Source organism: Oreochromis niloticus, linkage group LG4, assembly GCF_001858045.2.
Source record: "Oreochromis niloticus isolate F11D_XX linkage group LG4, O_niloticus_UMD_NMBU, whole genome shotgun sequence".
Classification (NCBI taxonomy): Eukaryota; Metazoa; Chordata; class Actinopteri; order Cichliformes; family Cichlidae; genus Oreochromis; species Oreochromis niloticus.
The window spans coordinates 27,648,541-27,663,338 of NC_031969.2; the positions used below are offsets into that span (position 1 = coordinate 27,648,541).

A 14,798-nucleotide genomic window follows, 5' to 3' on the forward strand; every position below is an offset into this window, starting at 1 on the left:
CGGCAGGTTAAACAGGTTTACGGTTTTGACATTTCACTCTGTTTTCCTTTCATTCGTATAGATCCGCGACCTCCCAGATCATTATTACCACACTCTCAAGTTCCTGGTTGGTCACCTGAAGACTGTAGCTGACAGCTCGGATAAAAACAAGGTGGGATAAAGTCAATTTGTAAATGCGGACGAAATGTGTCACTGTTAAGTATTTGGCATTAATGTCGTCAATGTGTTGCTGGCGTCTCTAGATGGAGCCTCGTAACTTGGCTCTCGTGTTTGGGCCGACGCTGGTTCGGACATCTGAGGACAACATGAAAGACATGGTCACTCACATGCCGGACCGCTACAAGATCGTAGAAACGCTCATACAACACGTGAGAGATGCAAACGCGCAAATACAGTAGAATTCACTTACATCCTTAATAGTATCCAAGTCATGCTCAGTATTTCTTTCTCCGGCTTTCTTGCAGTGCACCTGGTTTTTCACTGACGAGCTAGACAAGGATGAGAAGGTATGCTTTCAAAGGCAATGATAGATGCTGCAACTGACAAAAAAGAAGTGCAAAATGTTTGGCACAAAGTTGCAAATGTCACTGCAAATAACTGTGAAGCAGCTCTGTGAAACAATCTCTATTACCCTGGAAAATGACAGAAAAAACGAAAATCCACTATTGGGGGAATTTGAAACATTGTATCCAACATTTAAGAAAAATGACTTACTGGTTGAGTGAGGAGTCACATCATTCATTATTTCTTTTTATTTGGTCATTTAATATTTATGATTTTTCTTCTCATGATGTGATGGAGCTCTCTGACAAACCCAGCAAGTCACTTTGCTGTTTGGTGGCAACATTTAATCTTTAATCTTTGTGAAATTGGAAATTGTTGAGACATGCATTCAAAAGCAAATCATTCAAGACTTATTGACCTTTCTAGGAATTTTCTTCCAGTTTCAATAACTAATATTTCCCTAATGATAATTGTCTCATAAGTATGCAGCAGCCGCTACACTTGATCTCCAGAAATGGAGCTGAATTAATGATAGCTGCATTTGAGCTCTTGGCCTACGGATTGAGATGCTAGCCACGTCCCCAATTTGAGTCTGTCTCACTCTGTTCTTCATTTCCTGCCATCTACTGCCCATAATAAAGACATAAAAGGCCCCTAAAACTACGGCAGATACTTAACAGTTTATGGATGAAATGCTCCGAGTTTTTAAAGTAAATCTCCCCCATCCCTGCAGACACCAGTGGACACGGAGGACGTGCAGCCCGCCCCCAACATCGACCACCTGCTCTCCAACATCGGCAGGACCGCCCTGCTCGGCGAAGCCTCGGGTGAGCACGCTGTTTACAGCTCTGCCTTTCTCTGACCAAGCCACACCAGTAGCACTGAGTTAGAATTAGTAAACGCGAAACGAATGCTGCTGCTTTTCATTTAAAGCTGGAAGTAGGTAATTCCTCACTTGTGTGTTGAATGTTGTGCAGCCAGGTTTGTCTAAAACAAGACAACAATAATACATCTATAAATATTAAAAGAAACCGATGATCACTGAAGTTCCGCTGAGAGATTTTTACAATTAATCTGAAGGAATATATTTCTAGAACTAACAGATTCTGTTTGCTTAAAGGCAGTTGATAGAATTCCTGACCTGATTCAGAATTCTCCTTGGAAGTTTGTCCCAGTTTAAAGCATGATTTCCCTACTTTCCAACAGAACTGGAAAGCAGCTCAAGGAATGAACATCCGTTAGCAGTTTGAGTGTTTCTGTGTTTGATAGTGTGCCTTTACTTCTCTCCTTTCTGCTGACCTCTTTTTTTCCCCCTCCATGTTGCTCACCTTTCACTTTCTCTGTACATTTCTGCATTTCCTTCTCTCAGCTGAGCCTGTGGAGCAGCCACTGCGGTAGGATGGCACTGTTTGTGTGTGTGTGTGTGTGTGTGTGTGTGTGTGTGAGTGTGTGTGCAACCGAATCAGTGCACCATACTGTGAAAGTGAAATAATGGGTATGAGAGAGTGTGTGTGTGTTAGCGGTGGTGATGGTTTGTGTCTCCATGGTCTCCATTACCCTCCTGAAAGTCAGCGTCTCCCTCTCAGTGTCAGACTGAAGTCTCTGTAAAAACATGTCACTTCAATGTCGGCCCCAGTCTGACTAATGAATTAATGGATGACTGGATGCTCTCTGAGTGTTAAAGCTGCTTTATCTGACACCGGAGTGTAAACTGTGCTCTGTCACTGAGAGACAACTCCTTCACTGGTGGCCTGTGCCTTGCCGAGCACTGCGCTGCACTCATCCTACAGGCAATCTCGGTCTGTGTGGCCCCATCGTAAAAATCCTAACCCCACTTCTGCCTCTAAAGGGACTCTGCATGGTGCTGTTTCATTGTTTCATTATCCCTTCAAAAGAAGATATTTTGTGTAAAAGCTTCAAGATGGCAGCTGGAAGCTCCCTCCTTGCAGCCAAAGTGAGTGCAGACGTAACAGGAAGTCTGTTTAGCTAATTACTTGGGGTGGACTCACGGGGACGTGTCCTCTCATGTATTATCGGCACAGTGTGAGCTAGGAATGTCTAATGTGGCACTGGCATATATGGTAACAAGCAAAGCATCTCATATCATTATCTTTTAAAAAAATATATGCAAAATAAGGTTATAAGGTTTGTTCCGTACTTGCTTGTAAAACTGTAAAGTTGCTATGTAGGGCAACATATAACTGTATTTGAGTCAGGACTACTATAGTCTGTTCTGAGGTTTCCTAACAGCCAGCCTGCATACAAGCAGGAAGAGCAGCAGGCCTGGCTTCAGTCACAAAGGATATGATACTCATTTAGTCAGACACATTGCAAAAAGAACAGCTGGGGTGGAGATGGGTTGCAAAGCAGCTTAAATTATGCGCCTTATATGAGATTTGCCTAGAAATGTATCAGCTGATGTAGGCTTGTACTGAGATCAGTTAATCTGCCAGGGTTGCACTTGAGCTTCACTTTGCCTTACCCCTGAGATCTAAGTTATCATCAGTGATGATCCTAACCTACAGAATGTCTTTTCAGTCAAAGACAAAGAAAAATCCGACTTTTTTCCAAAAACTACCTTTTGCTTGTCTTCAAACATAGGGTTAGAGTTCAAAGCTCGGACTGGGATCATCACCAGTGATGGTATGGAGAGAATACTCGAGTATCCAACCCATCAAATTCATATTTTACATGTGTAATATCCTAGTAACGTATACTAAATCTATACTAATCAACAGAATTATGCTGATGAAAATGAAAAAAAATATTCAAGAAGAAACAACAGAAAAAAGATGGGGAAAGATGGGACGTTCCCTGCAATCCTCACATTAGAAAAGTTCAGATGAAAATGGTAAATGGCCTGTATTTGTATAGCGCTTTACTAGTCCCTAAGGACCCCAAAGCGCTTTACACATTCAGTCATCCACCCATTCACACACACATTCACACACTGGTGATGGCAAGCTACATTGTAGCCACAGCCGCCCTGGGGCGCACTGACAGAGGCGAGGCTGCCGGACACTGGCGCCACCGGGCCCGCTGACCATGATTCAGAAGGGTCATCTGTTAATATTTAATTGTTTCTGTCTATAAAGTCCCCTCATAGCTTTAACCATAGTTAGCTTAAGAGGCCAGACTTGCTATAATAGAACTCAGGTGTTGTTGGTTTTATGGGTGATTTACAAAAGTTGTTTTCTAAATCCAGTCGGTTCATTTCTTACTTTGCTCTCTAATTGTAAATAGTGACAGTAGTTTCTTTTTATGCTAAAGCCAGTTTGGGCTGGCATAATGCGTTAGTAATGCATTAGTAAAACGTTAGGAATGCGTTGGTCCTGTGTGTATCAGAATTGTAGTGGGTAAGTGATGTTAGTGTAGCAGTAGGAAACATTTTGAATGTCATCACTAGCCCTCTAGTAAACGAGAGAACTTCTCTGAGCTGAGCACAAAATACACTGACGTGATCATTACTGCTGACGCCCTGAGAAACAGCTCCATCCAGAACACCTTACAAACCCTTCCCAGTTTCTCGAGAGATTTGGGTGTTCCCTTTACTACGATACATGAAAGACAAATCCAGGGCTTCATTCCTGCATTCATTTGTGAGGAATGTTTCTTTTCGTACTTCTCTTTCACACTGCTTCTTTCACTGACCGATGCCATCCGTGTTTTTCGTGATGTCATCAGTGTGTGCCGTGATTTTTCTAATGAAGTTTCTCCTCGACACCAAACCCTGCTTCCCCCCCCCCAATCATTGTTTTCCACTCCAGTGTGTGATTCACTGTCTTTGTTCTTGTTATGGTCCGAGACCACAGAGGAAAACAAGTTCCTTTAAAAATCCATCACAGGAATTGGAGATAAAACTGCAGCTGCACTGCTCACTACAGAATAAACCGTTGTGTATGTTGTGTAGATGCAATTGTGATATTTTTTCCCATTTAGGGTTAAGGAGCAGAACATCATATGCATAAATTTAATCCAATCAAAACTGTTCCATCTGCATCTGCCAGGTCATTGGCGACCCCTTTAAGGGGCTTAGTTAACTTGCACTCCTTTATAAAATTCTCCCCTACAAGAAAAAAAGACTGTAATGCTGTCAAAATCTATTACATCTTATAGGAAATCTAACATCTTCTTGTTTATGAAAATTTTTCCTATTTGGAATGTGACCAAAACAAAGCTAAACCCAGACAGGTTGCCATGACTTAGGCGTTAGGAGGTTAATCTGAATCCCTGAAGCATCCATCGCCATAAAAACAGCACCGAATGAACCGCTGCCTGCAACATTTGAAGTAACAATTAAAACTTTTTGCAGTTTTTTGAGAATAAAAATAAATTTTGCCAAAAAAGACACAATATTTTTATATCACATCAGTATTTGCTTACATCCCTGATGTTGTGACTAGGCGCACGTCAAGAAGCAATGTCCCAGGCGGTGTTGTCCACTTTGCACCTGATGGAAAACAACCTGCTTCATAGCAAAATCAGCATTAAAGTCTGTAGAGAGCATGCAGGGAGCAGTGCAGGAGCAGTTATTTTGATTTATTGTTGTTTTTTTCCTTTAAAAAAAAAAAAAGTGATGATCACAACAACTCCCTCTGTGTCCTCCACCATGACTGTTCTGGCCTTTTGTTTACTTCATCCGTTCTGACCCACAAATGTCTCCGTTTCCTTTTCCCCAGATTCAACCAACAGTGATTCAGCGAAATCAAAGGTAACCTCTCCTCGCATGAAGCAAGCCTGATTGTCCAACCTCCTGAACGCACAGATTCAGCAGTAATATTTCCTGCTTTTTCAGGGGTCGTGGGGGTCAAAGAAGGACCTCACAGCCAAGGAATTCCTGGCTCTGTCCATCATGTCAGCGGTTACTGGCCGCAAACGCAGGAAACGCCATAACGCCCGCCGCGTGGGCAGCAGCACCGACGACGACTCTGAGCATGAACCGATCAAAGCTGGACATTTAGGGGCAGGAGAGGAAGAGGAGGTGGAGTCGCCAATAGGAGACACTGCTCCTCGAGCAGAGGGAGAGGAGGATGATGACGAGGAGGAAGAAGAAGAGGACGAGGAGGAGGAGGATGAGGAAGTTGTAGAGAGCGGAGTGAAAGAGGAGGGACAAGAGGAGCCGGCCGTAAAACCCAATCGGTTGTCCTGTAAAGTGGAAGAGGAGGCGGGAGGAAGGCAGGCAGCCATGTTAAACGAGGAGGAGGAGGTGCAGGCGGAGGTGAAGGGGCCTCAGTGGCGAGCTCCAGAGGATGCTCGCTCTATAGTTTCAGGTTACTCCACCCTCTCTACTTTAGGGCGGAGCTTGGGGTCTGAGGGGAGGGGGGACGATGCTGATGATGAACACAGCGAGCTGGTGAGCGAGACAGATAATGAGAGCGGCTTCGCCTCGCGCTCTCTTACACAGGAGAGACCCGATAAACACCCAACGCCACCTGTGAACACGCAGTCGCCGGTGCCGCCGCGCAGCTTTCTCTACACACACTACAAAAGCCCCGCTCTGTCAACCAGTAACATTCTCACCCCACCCACTTCCCTCACACAGACGCCAGACTCCGCGGAGAGGAGCGACGGAGGGGCCCGCTCCACCACACCTTCTTCCTCCTCCTTCTCGTCCTCCTCCACCACTCACAGACTGCACTCGCGGCCTTCCTTTAACTCCCACAAGCTGATCCAGTGCGACACTCTGGCCAGGAGGAAGCTGAAGTCTGAGAAGAACAAGGCTCGCTCCCTGGACCTGATGGAGTCTCCCGAGGGCACGGCTCCATCCGAGGGCTCCGGCTCAGGAACGGAAGGTGCACCCACAGCGAAGAGGGATACCTCCAGAACCAACACTTCCTCAGGCAGCAGCCAGGAGAGTCTGCGCCTAGCCCGACCCAAGCCTGCCGTGCTGCCCAGCGAGGCCGCATCCTTCACGCCGACCGGCCTGGGTGGGAAGTCGCTGGCCAATCAGGTCCGCGCCCGACTGCTAGGCTCAGCTGACAACCTGCACCGCGTTGGACTGCGGAAACCACCGTCACCCGAGACGCGCAGGAAGAAGAGGGCTTGGCGCAGACACACTGTGGTGGCTTCCCCGACTGAGCTGTCCGATAAGAGACCCCCACTGATTGTCAACGAGTTCCACTTGTCTCCTATCAATCAAAACCAGGTCAAAACACAAGGGCTGCCTCGGGATGCAGAAGGGCTCGACCAAGGACCCACTACACGTCAAGCACCCACCTCCAATTTCCACCAGTACCTTTGAACCCTGACCCCAACCACCGCTCCAAGGCCAAAGCTGCTGATTCTCAGTTTGTGCGTAGGGATGGGGGAGTGGATGTCCAGCTGAGCTGCTGACGGCCTGCAGGTCAGTAAACTGGCAGCAGTGCAAATGGGGATGTGGTTGGTGGACAGGTAAAAAACAGCCCACCTTTTTTTGTCATTGTTGTTGTTTTTTTACTTTCCATTGAGCTCCGTTTGCATGGCAGGGGGCGTTCCAGTGTTGCCAAAGCTTTCATTTTCTTTTACCTTTAAGTGTGCTCTTATAGAAATAGGACATAGACACAAACGGACGTCATCGCGGTCGACGTAAGAGCCAAGAATTCTGATTCGAGTAACAACTGAGCATCCCTCTTGTCTTCTCTTCCTTCCTGTCTGGATCACAGATGACATAAATTAAGGGTTTAATCGACCAGACGAGGATGCTGAAATGCAGCTTCCCCCCTGGTTTTGAGAGAATGGTGCTTCTACAGTTATTAAAAAAAATCATATAAAACCATTTCAGGAGGGCAAACAACTGATTCTTCATATCAGTCTTCCTGACGTTTCCCCTCTGACCATTCACACTGTAAAACTCCACCAAACTTCAGCTCACAAACACATGAAATGCAGTCGTCTCCCTCTACTTGTTAATAATGTTTGTGTGTTTGCGCAAAATATTCGTGACCATGTCTAAACGTGCAGGTGTTTGTGTTAAACGATTTTTGTAACATTTGTACAAAGCCTTGTTAAGTTAACCTTGTAAATATAAATATTATGTTATCATATTTGTTTGTACTTTTTTTTAGTTCTTTTTTTTAAGGTTTACAAAAGTGCAAATAAGTGCACAGTCGTTTTTTTTTTTTTGTTTGGTTTTGTTTTCAAGATGTTACTTGAAATGTTTCCCTTAATATATTATTTGTTTTTGTTTTATATTCAATATATATATAAATATATATTAAATATATATATTTTGTATTAAAGTAAAATTTATTGCAATTTCACCTCTTGGGTGTACCTGTTTAAAGGAGACGAGATAAACACGACTAAACGTATTCCTTATTTCCTCATAAATGGCCTTTCTGATTCACAGCACTGTGCAGGAAACCTTTATCTCATGAGATAAACTTATAATAAAGATTATCTCATGGCTAGTTACACAAAATGTACACAAAACTCTCTAGTAACAACATGTAGCAAGTTCAGAATTGTAATCAGGTAATTATTATGTGATATCGGACAGTTTGCAGGCAGCTCATCACGCCGCCAGGGCTTCAAGTCTGGGATTACTGAGCATAGCCTCAACAGATCAGCTCATATTCACTGAACACAGGAGCTCAAAAAAAGATGCCTGACAGTGTTTAACAGACTGGTGTAGGATTTTTTTTTTTCTTTGGTGTTTTCAGCACACAAGGTCAGGTTCTAATAAATCTTCCCTGAGTGGGGAACTGGTACGTTGGAGGAAATGAAAAAAGAACAAGAGTCAGTTGTTTCTGTCTCGTTTTGACCACAGAACCAATTTGCAGTAGTGAAAAAAACACGACCTGAGCGAGAGGTGCAAATTCAGAAGTCACAAAAGGCTTGCTTGTTTCCCTGCGACCAAATAATAACCCAGTGAAAGAGAAGTAGAAGAAGAATGATAATAATAAATAGGTTCTAGTCTCGTCTTACCTCAAGGTTTTTTCTACAAGTGCCTGATTTCTGGAATGTGTTTTTGTTCTGCAGTGCCATGCTCGGTTCTTATCTTTCCATTTCCTTTTGTTATTTCTGGGTCTCCTCCCCTCCTCTGCTGTGGTTGACGGTATAATTGAGGCACTGACCCAAAGATGTGTACATTAAAGACAAGCAGTCTAACAGAGAGGCTGCACAAAACAAAATAAAAGAAAGAAAAGTAAAGCACACTTCAAGCCAAGGATACTTCTATGCACTCCCTTTGCCTTTAACAGAGGAGGGGAAAAGCATAGTATTCTCTCAGCTGCTTCTTTTGTTTGTTTGGTTTTTTTTTAACAAACTGAGGTCACCTCTCTATGCCTAATAATCCACAGTGTGTGAATAAGGTACACCTAACACACCCCACCCCACAACTGCATTAGGTCATGCCAGACAGCATCCAGTTTCCTAAAGATGAACAAAAACCTCATCAAAGGGAAACGTCGACAGTCTGAAATGTGATTTTACCTTTTGTGTCGCTGTTGTATTTTAAAAGCGTTTCTTTTTTTTGTACATACTATCTTAATATGTAACATATTGTATTGTGTACATTTGGAATTGCTTTCGAGTATGACTAATATGAAAATGACTGGACTAAAAGAAAAAAACAAATAAAAAACATGGTTGTCCGCCTGAAATCATTTCCCTCGTGGCTGTGTGCTTAAAAGCAGGTTATATGATGTAAATAAACAGAACTATGTTTAAAAAAAAAAGTGTTTGCGTTTGTGATTTGTGTGTGTGCCCAAAACACATTTTTTACAGTGCAGATGTGCCTCACATTTTGCAGCGCGGGCATCTTAAAATAGGAGCTGACTGGCTCCCCCTAGAGGCTTGAAGAGGAATAAGACAAAGGGAAACGGGATCTGGAGTGTTGAGGCTCTTTATTTTAATTTATGGGAATGCTTAAATATTTATGGATTCTGTGATATTAGCTGTAATAATGGGACTCTATTAAAACGGATGACCCCACCAAAGTAAAGACACACTTTTCATCACATTCTTAGGCTTTGCAAATGAGCAGCACTTCTCACATGATCAGTAACCAACCTTTTCTGCATGGCTGTCCACAGGCTCTTCAGGAATACGTCTCACCACTCGCCAGACATTTTGGAACCCCCTTTTGGCATTTATTTGCAAGCTATTTCTAAATTAACTTAATAAAAATCAAAGTTACACCTCTACCACCATCTATCATGTCTTTTTTTTTTTTTTTTTTGAAATCAGGCCTGCCTAGTGAAGTTACTCATTTTAACTGGAGCAGAGGGGTGTAAATATTTATACATTATGTGATCAGTATATGTGATAATGAGAAAATCCATTATTAAGTCAGATGATCCTACCAAAGTAAAGACAATTTTCTGCAGATCCTTTGACTTTGCAAGAATAATAACCTCTGTGTGTCTGTATAACAAACTAGAAAATTCAGTATTATAAACAATAAAATCCCACTTGCATGTCTTCCTGTATACCTCAGAGTGGACTATGCTTTCATAAAGAGCATCTCATCCATATCCCAATCCCCTTCTCATGTGGTCTTCCTCCCAGTCAGAGGCCACTGATGCCTTGTGTCTGGCTCATATCGGAATCCTCGCAAGAAATCTGACCAAAGCCACTGACAGCAGCTTCCTGTGTTTGAGGACAGGCTGAATAACACATGGCAGTCTGATTCAGAACTTCATTTTTTTTTTATTGGAACTAAAAGGTTAACACACAACTGTTAAAATGTTCACGCTGAAGTCTCTTTTTCTTCTTTTTTTTTTTGCAAAACAGTATCTGAAAGGATGGCCCAATTAGCTGCAAGTTCTTCTTGTTCAGTTTCTGGAGGGGGAAGAAAAATAATCCGACATACAATATTTGCTCTTAAAATTAAAAACAGAACAGTTTATGTCAATGGATACCTACGAAGTTGAGCAGAGGAACAAACGGAAATTTCTTTTCAAATACCTCTTTATAAAAAAAAAAAAAAAAAAAAAAAAAAAAATCAAATTTGAAATATTTACAATTCTCCTTGAAAACAATAACCGAATGGGACATTAACAGCTCAAATAGAAAAGGAAACGTCAAATATTTACTTATTTTGTCCAGATGACAAACTGCTTACAGAAAAACTTATGATAAATTCTTTTAAAAATGCAGTAGTCCCATGTTTTACCTTATCCAAAGGATTTTAATTTGTAGCGACCTGGCCCCTGTCCTTGCTGGGCTGGCTCTTCAGGAGCAGCTCCATGTTTTGGGCTTTCAGTCTCTCCAGTTCCTTCTCCATCTCTTCGACCCGGACCGAGCAGTTCTGACCCCCGGGCTCCACGGCGCGTCTCAGCCGGTTGTTCTCCTCCTCCAGCCGGGACATGCACTTCTCCAGCTCCAGGTACTCCTTCACCAGCTCCTGCTTGGTCATATTCTGCAGGCTCTCGACGTGATACATCTCGTAGGTCTCGGAAAAGTCTCTCTGGAGGAACTCTCCACCCGCGTTCCCGGGCCTCCCAATGCCGTCGCTGCCCCCGCCGCTGCCGTCATCATAGTCCTGGTCCTCGTTTTCCAAGACCTCATCCTCGCTGCCACTGTCCTCCATGCGAACCCCGACCCCAGAAGGCCGCCTGACCCCCATCTGGGTGTTGAGATCGGGTTCCTCTCGGTCGTGCTCGTCCATCAGGAACTGAGTGGTGTTGTAAGGGGCAACCGGGAGCCCTTTGGCGAACATTTCCTCTCTTATGCGCGAAGCCCTGGCAGTCTCCCTCTCTTCCAGGGCTTTCTTTTCCTCCCAGGAAAGTTTGTTATACGGCTTCCAGTGGCGCTTCTTCTTGGAGGTCCTGCGCCTGTGCCTCTTCTTGCCCAGACGCGCATCTAAACCCGTATCAGAGTCGATGTGCAAACTATCCACTTGTACCTGCAGCCGTCTGTCTTGGCCGTTTTTCCCCTGTGTGGTGTGGTGGTCTCCTGCCTCTCCTTGGATGCTGGGTTTCTGATGAGGCTGAGTTGAAATCGGGCACTTCTGGAGCTCGTTTCCGGCTGCTAACCCAGGGCACACCTCCCTCTGCCCGCCTTTCATTTGCCGTAACTTGTCTGTGTTGATATCCTCGCAGTTCTCCGCCCGCTGCTCCTGCTGCTGCTTATGCTCGCTCTGTCGCCCCCTGTCGCCGTTTTGTGGTCCATCATGGTTTCTAGCTGGGAGATGCTCCAACGCGTCTCCACTGCTCCCACCTGAAGGGCTGGCTGAAGTTTTCAGGTGATGGGTCTTCTCCTCTGGCTCTGTCATCCTGGTGTTCCGCTCCTATGGCTCCACTTTAGCACATTTTAGATGATATTCATGCTCCCGTGACTGAGCTTAAAAGTTCGTTAAAAAGACGTTAATTTGAACAAAAATATTCTACAATCTCGCGTAATCACTAAAGAAACTTTTGAGGTTGTTTGCGTTTGTAAACAAACGCGCGCAAAGTAAAAGTAAACTTCCGAACAGTAAACACTTGTTACTCCTCCAAGGGTTTGTCAGAGCAACTGTCGCTAACTACCATTAACTGTTTCGATGCTGTCAGAGTTATCGTTCACCCGGAGACTGCGTTCCGCCGTCACAACAGTGTCCAGTGTGCCGCTCAAGAAGAGGGAGCTCGTGTTTATATACCAGCTCCGCCTCTACCCGTGCGCATGCTACTGCTTTCAACTCCTGATGGATTGTGGGGTATGACGTTTTCGTTTCAGCGAAGCCTTGGCGGAGACCTTCGCACCAAACTACATAGTCCACAAGTCTACCATAACTGACGAGCTTTTTGACCAATCAATTAAGAGGATCTCGAGTCCGCTAAAGCCTACCCTACTCTTTGTTGATTGGACCAGAGAGTAATTTTGCTGTTGCTAAGCTCAAGGTATTTTCTGATTGGGCAGATCAATAGTCAATCAAAGGACCGTAATCCACGCTAAGAAAGCAGTCCCGGGCATTTTACGGACGCTACTATTTACAAATGAAGGGGTTATGGTTGGAATTGAAGAACTAAAAGTTAATCTGTTTACATTTTAATTAAATGATTTGCAAGATGGAACAAATATGCATGTTTCAAACACACAATAATAGGCTTTGTTTTTATGTACTCATCCGGCTAGCATAGGACAAAATCATCCATACAATTAAACCCCCCTGTATTTTAAGCTACAACAAGAAACTGTCTTGCGGAATCTAGTCCGTCTTCGACGTTCATATGAGAAACTAAGTAATTACAGCTTATTCAAAACACAATTTTTTTTTACAGGTCAGCTACCATAAAAATGCGTCGCTCAGGCGCCATTTGAGAGAGTGAATGTTTTCGTGTCAAAAGTGTCTTCAGTGCGGAGTGATATGTTGTGGGGCAGAGGGCCAGGGGGAACTCTGGAATCAGCGTAAACAAACGACATTTATTGAGAAGCTGCCGTGGAGAGCGCTATTCCGAACCCCTCGTTGTTAAAGGGTGGGTCAGGCGATCTCACACTTGCTCAGTAATCCTATTAGCAGTTGACGAAGTGTTATAGATCAGCGTTTGAGTTTTTCCGCGCAGCCAACGTTCTGATACGCAGTGTTAGTTTTACACTGTTGTCTCGTGTTAACGGCTAAGGAGACGCTAGCTAGCTAACGTTAGTTAGCCAACCGGCGCTACGTGTCGTGGCTCCCAAACTAAACACTACACGACTCCACAAAAAGTGAAGCCCTACGTACTACAACAAAATAAACTTAATGTTTGACTTATTGGTCACAGAAAAACGCTCCTAGCCGGTGTGAGTATGACGAAAGACGCCATACTGCACCTAAAGCTAGGTAAGCTAACGTAAGTTAGCGTACGCTACAGTGTAGCGATAATATAAAAAGTATTAAACCATGAGTGCTCGATCGTTTTCAAATAAAATTGTTTGCCTTGTGTCAGTTTGTCGATGCAACTGCAGCAAAGTAAAGCAACTACAATACGCTGTGCTGCTGGTAATGTTAGCCATCTGCTAACTAGGCCAACGTGTTCATATGGGATCTGCGTAATTCCTGGACTGTTTTATTCCGATGTGAGTTTCTCGTTTCACTGCAGCGATTAGTGTACACATTTCAAGTACTGCCACAGTTAATCCGAACTGTACAAGTCAGAGTACCGAAAACATACACAAACAGACTGAAAACATTCGTTTTTCGAAACAGTCCTTCACATGAGACCTTTGAGCAACTGTCTTGCTTTCAGGAAGTAGACTGCGCCTGATCTTTCCAGTTTCCCTTTAGTTAACTGGTGTTAGCAAGCTCTAGATGGGTGTAACTCGCCAAACCAATAATCTGCTACACTATTCACAACTTTTCTGTATTGTCGGCTTGTGTGAAATAAACAAATGGAAATAAAATACTGTGGGGAAAAAGGCTGAAACCTTTATGTGGAATATGTTAATGTGGTTAATTTGTTTTGTTTCTTTTCTGATGCACATTATTTACATGTGCATACAACATGCACACATATTTAATATCACACTGGTTAAAGAGTTAGTCATTATTATTAATCCTTAACTGTGCATGCTTCAGTGTGTCATACACAAATTGTGTCCAGTTTTCACAGAGCAGTTTGCTTCCATTAATGGAAGAAGTGGGTTATTCAGTCTGTGGCCTTATGGTGGGTGACTGGTCTCTCCTAACACTGCCAGTGAAGACTGGCTACAAACAACACAGGCCCACTGTTTCTACTAATAGAAGCAGGCAGAGTTTCAGCTTTGGCAAATAAGCAAGGCAAACTGGGAAATCCTTTGAGAGGGGAGGTGATCTGTTCCAGTTAATATGAAACCTAATGACCATGGAGATTGAGAAACAGTACCAGGGCTTCCCATATTCTCAAATCAAGGAGCGGTGCGCAGCTACAGCACCAGAGCTGCTCCTGCATAGATCACAGCTTTTGAGGATTAGCAGGCATGACTTAATCTCTCACCCTGTCCAACATGGTAGTTGCTGCAATTGAGCGGAGATGAAAGATATATGTAATATACTATTATACGCTGGTGCATGGGCCTGAAGAGGAGGTGCAGGAGGAGTTTGTGCAGACAGCAGGTCCAGATGGGTGTTTTAGTAAGGGAAACATTCAATCCAACAGCTTCATTAAATGACCACGTTAAAGAAACATCACCTTAGGCTCCATCCACCCAGCCTACCAAACCTGTACGTGTGTGTTTGCTTTGCACATGGCTGTGACTCAGCTCTGTCACTCTCTGCTCTCTGTTATAACTCCATTACTAAGACTTAATTAAGTTTGCAGGCAGAGCTCTGGTACTATGAGCACCATCTAATAACCAAAAAATTAAAAAAAAAGACTGCAGTGCAGGTTTTCACTTTCATAATCAACCCTTTAAATCTGTGCAGACAGCATGAACAT

General features: G+C 43.7%; 2 protein-coding genes across 2 annotated transcripts in view; one reads left to right on the top strand and one right to left on the bottom strand.

The window, feature by feature from the left end:
- The window catches only part of arhgap23a (Rho GTPase activating protein 23a), a 35,855-nt gene extending 26,694 nt beyond the window's left edge, over positions 1–9,161 (top strand). Inside the window, 6 exon segments of the mRNA XM_005468897.4 lie at positions 62–151; positions 243–368; positions 465–506; positions 1,238–1,331; positions 5,184–5,215; positions 5,300–9,161. Coding sequence (XP_005468954.3) covers positions 62–151; positions 243–368; positions 465–506; positions 1,238–1,331; positions 5,184–5,215; positions 5,300–6,745 — 1,830 coding nt within the window. The 3' untranslated portion in view covers positions 6,746–9,161.
- A 953-nt stretch (positions 9,162–10,114) lies between these two features.
- hexim1 (HEXIM P-TEFb complex subunit 1) lies at positions 10,115–12,169 on the bottom strand. The gene is made up of 2 exons (XM_003442131.5): positions 10,601–12,169; positions 10,115–10,266 (listed from the first exon to the last, which is right to left on the bottom strand). The coding sequence occupies exon 1, from the start codon at positions 11,699–11,701 to the stop codon at positions 10,616–10,618; it is 1,086 nt and encodes a 361-aa protein (XP_003442179.1). The 5' UTR covers positions 11,702–12,169; the 3' UTR covers positions 10,115–10,266; positions 10,601–10,615.
- Between the last annotated feature and the right edge of the window lie 2,629 nt (positions 12,170–14,798).